Genomic DNA, 11,308 nt, shown 5'->3' with positions numbered 1-11,308 from the left:
GGTTCTGGGGTACCAGTGAAGAACATGCAGGGTTGTTGCATAGGTACATACATGGCAATGTAATTTGTTGCCTCCATCCCTATCACCTATATCTGGCATTTATCCCCATGTTATCCCTTCCTAACTCCTTACCCCCCACTGGCTCTCCCCTAGTACCCTCCTCCCACTAATGTTTCTATTTCTTTAAATATACCTTGATTTTATAGGCCTTATATTTTACCAGGAGGACCCAATTTAAAGCAAAAGTTGAATGTTCTGTAACCTATAATCAACCCACACACAGTCTATTAAAATAGCAAAATATCATTTCTTGGATATTTGCTTTTCTAAAGCTGAATTCTAAGATATTTTAGTTAGCAATTGCAGACTTTAGTTCAGACAACACAGCCATTAAAGCCAATTGTCTGGAGAGGGTGCGGATATGGCATGTTGAGCATCCTTTGCCTGGTTAAGATTTGCAGAGCAGTAGATACTCAACGCATTGAAATATTTCAGTTGTTATGGAGTTAAATGGAAGACATCCCAAGACGATGAACATGAACTGGAATTTTTGGTGCCTGAATGAGCTTTCCTGCCACACAGACTTCATATATAGTTTCCTGCCACTTCAGACTTTTCCCTACAGGCAGAGATATATCTGAAGAAAGATTTCTCTCTCATGAAAACTCCACTTTGTCAGCTTTAAAGGAAAATGGAATTTTCTTGCCCTTTTCCAAGAATTGAGCTTGCATGTCTTAGTTATAGACATTCATGGGCCACCACCATCCTCTTTCTGGAAGCTCCCTTCCTAAGATAGAAAAGGGCCCAACATGATGCTTTTCCAAAATGTTTTCCTTGGGGCCCAAGAGCCAGCCTATTTCTCTGGAAATCTTGCCCTCATGCTTAACTAAGCCATTGTTTTCCTCTTATTCTCAAGATCTCAGCCCATAACTGTCATCAAGAACCTGAAGACACAGCTTCCTCTATGCTAGACTTAAGGACATCCAAACATCTGCCTCTGAATACCTATTTGAAGAAAAGATTATTTCCTGGAGCCTACCAATTAATTGTTTTACTATAACAAGGAATCATCCAACATGTTTTATTTCTTCTTTTTCAAAATGTTTAGAAGTGCCTTTACAGAGACATTAAATATACGGTGGAACATACACAACAGATCATACTGAAACCATAGGTAATATCATGAGATAGATACATTATACAAAAAGGTATATAGAAGCACAATGTCATAACAGCATGCTCTGTTTATAATAGCTGGCGTTGACCAGGGAACAAGAATCCGATTCAGAAATGTGGAAAGTAAGGGATAACACCTTTTCAAATGCCAGACAAAATTTGTCCCCACTGTTTGCTGCCTTGCGATCACCCCAAAGTGCACTACTGGCTGGGCTGTGTAGGTTTGGCCACTCATTGTGTTCTGCAGCTGAGATCACGTCCACCTGCCTGAGAAGAGTATAAGGCTGGGAACTGATACATAAGACACAAATTTCAATTTTGAGACAACAGCATGTGCTGTAGACACACATTATACATAAGCAGTATTGTAAAAGTCATTTGCCATGAGAAGACACACACTACCTCCCTCCAAGAGCACGGGTCTGCTGCATGATACGCACTACGTGGATGTGACTCTCTTTCAGTGTTTCTCAGCCACTTATTTTTCCCTTGGTCTGATCATTTCCATATTACTTAATTCTCCACTCTCAGCCTTTCATAGTTGTGATGTTTGCTTAGACCCATGATAATGTGTGGGGAGTACCTAGAACACCACTGCAATGGAGGTTGGACAATTGGTTTTGTTCTTGGAATCCACATTAAATGGGTGCTCTTTCTAGAAATCCAAAATAAGGCTCCCAGTTGAAGGATAACTACAGAAAGGAAGTCACATGGAGATCAAGTCCCTCCATGGGCCAGTCCATCTTTGGGCATGTGAACTGGTGGCTCTGGGATAATCCACTGCACTGCAGCAACTGAGACGGCAATAGGTCCGATGTACATTTCCAGGTGTGCCCGATGGAAACTGTCGCCAACCAGATTAATGAAATGAGATGGCTGAATGTGCTTGTCAATGCCAGATGTGTGCTCCTTCTCAGCCTGTAATATTCATGGAAATGGAAAATGCTTGTACTATGTGGGAATATACACGGAGAAAACAGAGATCCTAAAGCGGTTATGATGGAGGAAAAAGGCACGCCCTTTGAGGAAGCATCTCTAAGTGAAATAACTATATCATATGGTCAGTGTCGACACTGGCATTCTGTTTTTTCATTCAGAAAGTCAAATTCTTACAAAGGAGGTCACGATAACGTGGCAGATTATTTCAGCTCCAGCCTTATAATGGAAAATAGAAAGCTTTACTTGCTTTTTTGGCCAGAGGAAGTAAAGAAAGGTATATCAGGTCAAAAGTTATTTAAGTCATCCCAAAGAAGTAATATTTCCAAATAGGGTTGAAAAAAAAATCAGCATCACATAGACCCCAAATCCCAAAGCAGCATTCATCTCTCTGTTTGTAAGTGCTTTACTCCAATGAGCAATGTAGATGTATAGAGAGGTCTTCTATCCTCTCAGTTCCTGCAGCATCTAAAGAAACTCCCATGAGACTCTTGTCTTTAACATAAAATTGCAATGTTTCATTTGAACAACTGACCAAGAGCAGCAATTAAATCCAAAGAAATTTTAAAGGCATCTCATAGAATATGAAGATTGTCCAATACTGCAAGTTGATAACATTATTGCTTTCTTGGACTGGGAAGATAATTTCCCAGTTATTTCTTATCTGGAAAATGATAGTGTCCTATCTGTCTTGAGTCACAGAATAGTCTATAAACCCAGACTAAAATGTTTCTGCATTTTTGTATTTTTAAAAATTTCTGAAAGCAAACAACAACAACAAAAAAAACTCCAGAACTTATCTCAATTATATAAAACCATAAAGAAACTGACAGGCATTAAGGATTTCAATATCAAAAAATTTCAAATGTTGCATTTGCATTTTACACTCACACACAAAACCTAAATATAAAACATTCATTCTTTTATGAATCTCATTTCAAACTTTCTTTTATCCTTTTTTTGAAACATATTTTAATAAACTGTATATATGCACACATGCTGAGATCTGGGGAGAACCAGTTAAGTTATTTTGGTTTTTTGTTTTGTTTTGTTTCTGTTTGAGACAGTCTTGCTCTTGTTGCCCAGGCTGGAGTGCAGTGGCGTGATCTCAGCTCACTACAACCTCCACCTCCCAGGTTCAAGTGATTCTCCTACCTCAGCCTCCAGAGTAGCTGGGATTACAGGCATGCACCACCATGCCTGGCTAATTTTTGTATTTTTAGTAGACACAGGGTTTCACCATGTTGGCCAGGCTGGTCTCAAATTCCTGACCTCAGGTGATCTGCCTGCCTTGGCCTCCCAAAGTGCTGGACTGGTTGAGTTCTGTATCAATGCTCCCATGTTCCCAGGGAAAAGACAAGGAGGAAGCTGTTAGTGGAAAACAGTTACCCAAAGTGCTGAGAAGTGATTCTCATAGGGCTGGGGTGCATAACCTGGGAGCATATTTGGCTTTTTTTCTGCCAATAGTTTAGAGGTGGGAAATCCTGCCTCAGTTTGACATAGCCAACTCCTGTGTTTACACCCAGTTACTTGAATGATTTCTGAAGGGCCTGGAGAGAGATAGGCTTGGCATTGGGCATCTATTATGACATGTCAAATTATTGCCAAAGAGGCATCCCTACTCATCCTGAAAGAAGGAGTGGCATTTGCCAGCATGCCAAAAATGACTCTGCAGTTTTAAGAAATACACACACACCAACAGAGAGCCTCTATCCCCTCTAGGGACTTGGCAAATGCACGGCCCCTCTTTCACCTGAAACATCTACATCAGCCTCCCAAACAGAATCCCCACCTGTCTTGTGGTTTTCTGATGTCTCTAGAGCTCTGCCTGTTTCAGGAACCTCAGCACCCTGCCGCAAACACATATACAAAACCAAGCCATTGACAAGCAAACACCAAAGCAAATGGACAGAGGTCAAAGGCTCTCAAACACCACAGCGTCGTGCATTTCAGCATTGACTTTCAACATAATTTGACCCTGGACGGGGCCATGAGAACAGGAGCCCCTTTTCTGAGTCATCTGGAGAGAAGCTTTCCAAGGCCTACTAGGAGAACGAATAAGAAATGTTTTACAAGTAACATGCTGGCAACTTTTAAGAAATGTTTTCTTTTGGTGTCCATTTATTACTGCATCAAGGGTATTAAAATCCCTGGCTGAAAAGAAAAATATATCTATAGTATAGCCAACCACACAGCTGCCTTAGGGAATATGCAGATAAAATAACAAAACAACTGAAGAATGTTTAAATGTTTATTTTCATGTTAAAAACGATGTGTTACCCTGTGGTTAGAATATACCTTTATGCTGAAAAATGAAGTCACTTTATTTCTGAAATATTTCCAGAAAAAAAGAAAAGGAAAAATCCAAAAGTAATGAAGAGTAAGATGAAAATGTTCTGGCAGATTCCATCAACAATCCCAACATAAGCCATGTCCTTTCCAGGCCAGAATTCCAAATTCAGTGCATTTCATGATGTTAGGTCTCAAATGTTTTTCCCATGATAAGTTTAGATATTTTTGAGTGGGATGTCTGTACATTTAAAAGCTACAATTTTGCATGCGTTCATTTTAAAAACTCAGTGTTTCATTATATTGCCTATATTACATACAAAAATATCTGCTATCCATATTTTAGCATAACTCTTCCACCATCCATACCGTCCCTTTACATGGCAGGTGATATGCATTACATTACACGCATATAATTTTAATAAAGGGGAGGGTTGTTGAGTTTATAAACCATCTATCATGTCATTTACAGAGAATGAAATGGAGAATCGAGATCACTTTTAGGCAATTAGAGTAGAAAACACATTGGTGTCCATGACATGTAGGGTTCAGATGAAACCACACTCTGTGGTGCTTGCTGTGAGACTGAATAGTTCCCTGAAAGAGCCTTCATAGTTCTCTGACAGGGCCCAACATCCCAGCAATGGGAAAACCTCTTTCTAAAAGAATGAAACAAGAATGCAGACCCAAATGCACAAAGGTGGATGTTCTAAAACTTTAAAGTTAGCAAGTTACAAATTACATAGTCTACAGATGTGGCAATGGGACAAAAATTAGTCAACTTTCCCCCTGCATGACTATAAATAAAAACTTCTGTCTAGATAGTAAGGATTATTATTGTCTGAGAATTTATCCTGGCCAGCGTGCAATATGCAACAGCTAGGAAGTCAATTATTCCTTCTTGTGGGACACGTGGAGTATGCTGAGGTTTTCCAGGTGTTGCTTTTCCAGGGTAAACTTCTAGTGTCTTTTCTTCTTGCCTTCTCTGAAATGCAACACACCTGTGGATTTAAGCATCAGTTCTTTGGTGTGGCAGCTGCTTCTTGATTCCTGTGCTCTGACCTCTACTGCAGCATGTCTGGACCCTGGAGCCAGCGACTGCAATCCTCAGTTGATCCAGGCCGAATGCTGGTCATCTAGCATCTGAACCTCCCTTCGTGTGACCAGAGTTCACTGTCTGGTGCCTTTTCAAGAGGCTTGCTGGCGTCTCCCTTAGGGGGAGTCTGAGCATTCCATCCCCATGGGAGAGGAAGGGACTTCATAAATGTTTGGTTCCAGTTATTTATCAAGACTAATAATTTGGATATATCAGCCATAAAAATCCTGGAAAATCCAGGCAAATGCATGGTCTCCAGAAAATTATATTTCATGGCTTAATAGTTTATATCTTTACCCCCATTTTAGATATTTTGGGGTATAGTGCCTAACAGCTGTATATTAACTAGCTGGAAAACAAGGTGCTATAACCCATGGTTTATAATCTTCAGGAAATATTTAGAGGAGGAAATAATGAAATTCTGTCATGAGAAATTGCATCCATGCCAAATCTGAGAACAACTGACAGTCACTGTTGATTCTTACTAAATAGTTTGTTCCCTGGTTCTTCTGTATTCACACACACATACACACACACACACACACACGCACACACAAGGGCATATGTATATATACATCTGGGTGTGGGTTATATGGTGGAAGGAACCCTTCCCCCATGGCCTTCCATTTGAGTATTATTTTGAACTGACTGGGTTTTAACACAAAGGAGCAAAGGTGGCTACACAGGGGTTATATCACTCAGGGTGACTCTAAGTCATCACAAGAAGCATCTTCAGGACTGCGGCCAGTTTCCAGCTCTGCTAAGAAACCACTGGCATGTTCGAATGCTCCCCAGTTTGCTCCCTGCACCCCATCAAGCACTGCCATCATAGAGAATGCTCTAATTTGTATGTTCCTTATAACACTCCCCATGACAGTGATGATTTCCTTTACCTCCTCCCCAATTACACCCCCTGCCCAAAGTCTCACTTTACCAGTGGGCAGGACCCTGCTGTGTGTGTGAGGGAGTTCCTCCTCGTCCAGCAGAGGTTCTTCATTTTCACAAATGAATTCCCAGTACTTCTGGAATGCTAAAGATCCAAAGGGAGAGAGGACTGAAAAGCCTCACAGGAGGAGCCAACTCACCGGGATAGCTGTCAATCAGCACATGAACTTTCTTCCACCCTGCATGGTTGGTGCGAGCTACCTCATTACCAAACTCTTTGGAAAGCTTTTGACTGACAGGAATCTTCCCAAAAAGCGTCAGCCATCGCTTTGCAAACTCCTTTTGTAGCTAATGCCTGGCTCTCCTCGCTTCATTATCCCATCAAACCAAACTATTTTTAGAACTTTGCCGGTTTCGGTTCCTAAGTCCCATTTTATAGAACACACTGAACACTGGGTTCTGGAGGTCAAGCCTATTTCACTTGCAATTTCAGCACTGTTCACAAACACACTGTGGTCCTGTGGGCCAGAGATACAGGAAGAAGTTTTTGGCTGCCACGTCATGGCTAGAGGAGGCTGGGTCATCATGTTCCCACCCAAGGAAATCTACAATAAAAGAACAATGCCTTTCTTTGGATTAGCTCAGTTATCGGCCATCTGGAGTCAGGGCACTGCTTCAGGTGACCTTCTGCCTATCCTTCCTACTTTGGGCCTTTAAAATTGTATTTCTTAGAGATGAAAATGGCTCAGTAAAGCTCATAATGAGGCATACTAGTCCAGTGTCTACTTTTCCAACAATACTATCTTAATAAATATGTCATCATATTTTGCTAATTTGAAATTCTTGCCTTGCTTAAGACCGTTCATGATGGTATTAAAATAACATTTTTCTCTAAACATTATGTAGGAATTGTTCCTTTTTTCCTCTTGCCATTTTGATTTTTCAATAGCTATGGTTTAAATTTTTTTGTTCTACAACAGCTGCTTCTTGAGTTCTGGAATAGTCATTTATTTGTATGGATTTTGGGGGGAAACCCATTGCTTCTCTCCACAAATGCACACCCTGTGAACGCTTTATCTCTGCTGGAGTCATGATTTAGATTTTTTTTGTTTGGTCATTGTATGGATGGATTTCTATATATTGCTAACTTGAAATATCATTCTACTTACTTAAAAAAAAAAAAAAAACTTGTTCTGGTAAAATGGAAAGTGTAATCTGCAGCTATTTCCTAGGCAATTTCCTTTCTATGTAGGTCAATTCTACTTTAAGACTTCAGTTTGGATAATGAATTGTGTTGGCCACAAAGCACTTGTATAAATACAGCTATGTTGGGGCCTTTCTATCCTCAGAAATGCACTCCAGGAGTTCCCCCATGAGTTTTCAACAAGCAGAGAATAAAAATAAATGTTTGTGACTGACAATTTTTCTCCAAATTTTTTAAACTTCACGTAGAAAACTGTAAAGAGATGGCCCTCCCTCACTGTATATTAACATTTTAAGTAAAACCTTTTGTCCCAGTGTTATTCAAGAAAGTTCAGCAACAAAAGGACGGAAAAACAAAGTGATAATAAGCTTCTTAGATACCGTCCCTAGATGATGAAGTGTGGAAAACTGGAAAAAACCTGATATCCTGCATGGAGACCCAGGAAACAACAAGGCATGGCAAATCCCAGGGAAGAAAACTCATGTGTAAATCAAACAGAGCTCACGGAAAAGACTGAAATTTCTTCTCTTCATGTTTCAAAAAGAATTCCAGAGGTCAAAGGAACAGGTGCAGGTGCAAATGTATATAAAAATAATGAGCAGCGCTCATGACAAATCAGGATAGCTACATTCAGTCATCTTTCATGTATGTCTAAACTCAGGCCAAGGGGCAATAAGTGTCCACTGTGCTTTAAAAGGTCTAGGAATAGAAAAATCAACACCAAATCCTTTCTAATTCCACATGGCCGTTTGTCGAGATGACTAACAACGTCTGGGGGGTCAGGTTTAATACATTTGCACTGAGCTAGTACCAAGCAGTCCATAAAACTGTTGTCTTAGGATTTCTCCAGTCCCCACATGTGGCTGTTTTAGAGGCATTTCCAGGCTTCAAACCCAGCTTCTATAGCTCTCCAGACCTCTTTTACCTGCTTAGAAAGGGATCCCACCAGACCTCCACAAATCAAACTTTGTTAAATCATCCCCTATTGCTGATCAAACTCACTGCTCCAGCATTCAAAAAACAGAAGGCATAAAGGTGAATACAAACATAAGAAAGGAGTTTACATCTGGTCTTGCAGTCTTTCCATATAGTCTCTAAAGTCCTGTGAATCCCCCAGTCCCATATCTTGGCAGACCCACTTGATGTTATCATCACTGTCAAACAGGATGGAGTTGGTGTACGGGCCGCCGTCCTCCGGGAGGATGGTGGTGTAGGAAGTGAACTTGACTCTCTTCCTCTTTGGGCCCGAAGAATTCATAGGTTCATTTTTAATGTCTTTCTCATAGACATAGTCAGAAGGTCTGAGCAGCTGACTATGAAAAGTCTTCTGGGAACTGCCGTTCAGAAGGAAGTTCCTCTCCTCGAACTGCAGGCCCCTGTCTATCATGGTTGTGCACTCCTCCGAGGGGAGTGTAATGTCAACAGGGTTCTCCAAAAGTTCCACTTCATTCCCAAGCCAGACCCAGTCGTGGGAATGGGGGATGTTGCCTTGCTCGCTCACAGCAAACCTTTTGTGTCTGTATTTCCAGGCAAACGCCACGCAGTTGATCAAGAAGACCAGAATGGCCAGGCAGAAGACGCAGAGCAGGGCATACATGCCGATCTCCAAGTCCGTTAGCCCCCGTGAGGTCACTGTGAGGTCACTAGGATTATTGGGGTCCGGTGACTTCCCTTGAGTGGGGAAGCTTGTGAAGGCATCTGGACCACTTTTGAGTGACTTATTCTTCCCTTCCATGGGAGACTGGGGGGTTGTGCTTTTGTTGGTACTTTCCTCTTGGCCAACAGGTGCGCCATGGTGGAACCATTCCTGAACGGCTCTCTCCTGGTTTCCTTCGCGCTCTATGGAATTACTGAGGTGGTCCTTGTATTCCCGATTTATGCCCTCAATATCGTTGCTGCCTCCTTGGTGCTCATCACTACTTGGTTCGAATTTGACCTTGACATTTCCTTTACCCACAGCAAGAACACTCTTCCTCTTGGTCTTCTGACAGGGTTCACTAATCATCATTTCTAACTTAATCAAAGGCCCTTGTCCTTCACCCTCTGCAACCACAACTGGCCATTTGGACTCAAGGTTTGCCTGGACAGACACCACCATTTCATCCAATGATGAGACAGTAACTGAATAATCCTTGGGATCGTAAATGTCTAAAGGTGTCACCGAACCATCACTGAGCAAAATCCAAGAACTTACTATTGCTTCCTAAGGAAAATGAAACCAAAGCATTATGTTATAATCAGATTCCTTCCAATGTGAAGACAGAAATATAATTTCCTATGTAAATTTTTTTAAATACAAAGAGAAAATTTCTATGGTTTTATAATCTTGAACAGTTCTTGTTACGCCTTGAACTGGCTGAACTGGCATCAATAATGTGCTGTGGCCTCACTGGTATGAGGAATAAATATTTTAATGAATGCATTAAACTATAAATTAACTTATTGCATACATACAATAGACTTTGACTTTGACCGTTTTAAAAACACTTTGTAAAATTAGGCAATTTAACTGAATCAATTTCAGGTGCAACGAATCAGGCTACTGCTCAAGATAATATCCCTGTGAAAGTTCTCCATTAAGAAGCCAGTGCTGATAAAGCAAAACACCGGCTGGAAGGACTCGGGAAGATGCATTGTGAGGCTGGCTGGCTTGAATGACACAGCAGCCCTGGTATCCTAGAAATGATTTATAGAAATTTAAAGACGGGAGGAAGTTTTAGAGTTGACCATAATTATTGTAAACAGTAGCAATTTGGTGCCTATTAGCCATGCTTAAGTAGCTGAAATGGAATTTCCAAGTATCAAAAACCACCTGCTTTGGCAAAAGTGAACACATGTGATCCTTTGGTCACGGTCTAACAGCAGGCTGTGCCTGGCACTGATAAGCCCAGCAGAAAGCAAATGGCGTTTGAGGATGTGGTCGGTGTGGAAAAGCACAGAAGGGGAAATGTGTCTAAGCCACTGAATACTGTTCTCAGAGACAGGGCAGCCTGGGTAAGAAGCANAAACCACCATGGCATGTATGTACCTATGCAACAATCCTGCAGGATGCAGGATGTGTACATGTACCCCAGAGCCCAAAGTACAATAAAATAAATAAAATAAAATAAAATAAAAAATGCTTTATGTGAAAAATCTGTTTCCAAATAACAATTACAGCCAAAAAAAAAAACAAAAAAACATTGAAGGTATGTCATACAGCATGAACATTATCTAGGTTTGTCTATTGATAACATTGTTGTTTTCATCCATTGGGCGAGCATTTTCCCTAATGGACTTTGATCATCATTTCCTATTGTGGAAAGCATTAGTCAAAGAATAATCTATAAATGCTGCAACCAGTTAAAGTGTTTTCTTGTCTTTCTACTTTACTTGTAAAAATCTAAAAGGAAATTCCAAACATCCAATATGACCTATGTAAATTATATAAAACAGTAAAAAAATCAAGAGGTATTAAGAATTTCAATGAATAAATACATTTTTAATGTTGTGTTTGCATTTACACAAAACTCCTCTAAAAGGTTCATTCTTTTCATCTTATTTCAAACTTTCTTTATTTTCCTTCTTTTTTGAAAATGATTTTACTAAACTGTACATCTGCACGCTGAGATCTGGGGAGAAGTGGCTGAGTTCTGTGGCTCAATTCGGCCATGTTCCCAGGGAAAAGACCAGGAGGAAGCTGTCAATGAAAAACAGTTACTCAAGGTGCCGAGAAGTAATTC

General features: G+C 40.6%; 1 protein-coding gene across 1 annotated transcript in view; it reads right to left on the bottom strand.

Annotated features, from left to right (window-relative positions):
• Positions 1-1,065: 1,065 nt before the first annotated feature.
• The window catches only part of LOC108287668 (transmembrane protein 132B), a 79,180-nt gene continuing 68,937 nt past the window's right edge, over positions 1,066-11,308 (bottom strand). Inside the window, exon 5 of the mRNA XM_017506213.2 lies at positions 1,066-9,789. Within this exon, the coding sequence (XP_017361702.1) occupies positions 8,647-9,789 (1,143 nt within the window). The 3' untranslated portion in view covers positions 1,066-8,646. The remainder of the gene's footprint in view (positions 9,790-11,308) is intronic.

This window comes from Cebus imitator, unplaced genomic scaffold, assembly GCF_001604975.1.
Source record: "Cebus imitator isolate Cc_AM_T3 unplaced genomic scaffold, Cebus_imitator-1.0 Scaffold350, whole genome shotgun sequence".
Lineage (NCBI taxonomy): Eukaryota > Metazoa > Chordata > Mammalia > Primates > Cebidae > Cebus > Cebus imitator.
The sequence above is the reverse complement of the archived record's forward strand: the minus strand, read 5'-3'. Positions and strand labels throughout refer to the sequence as shown.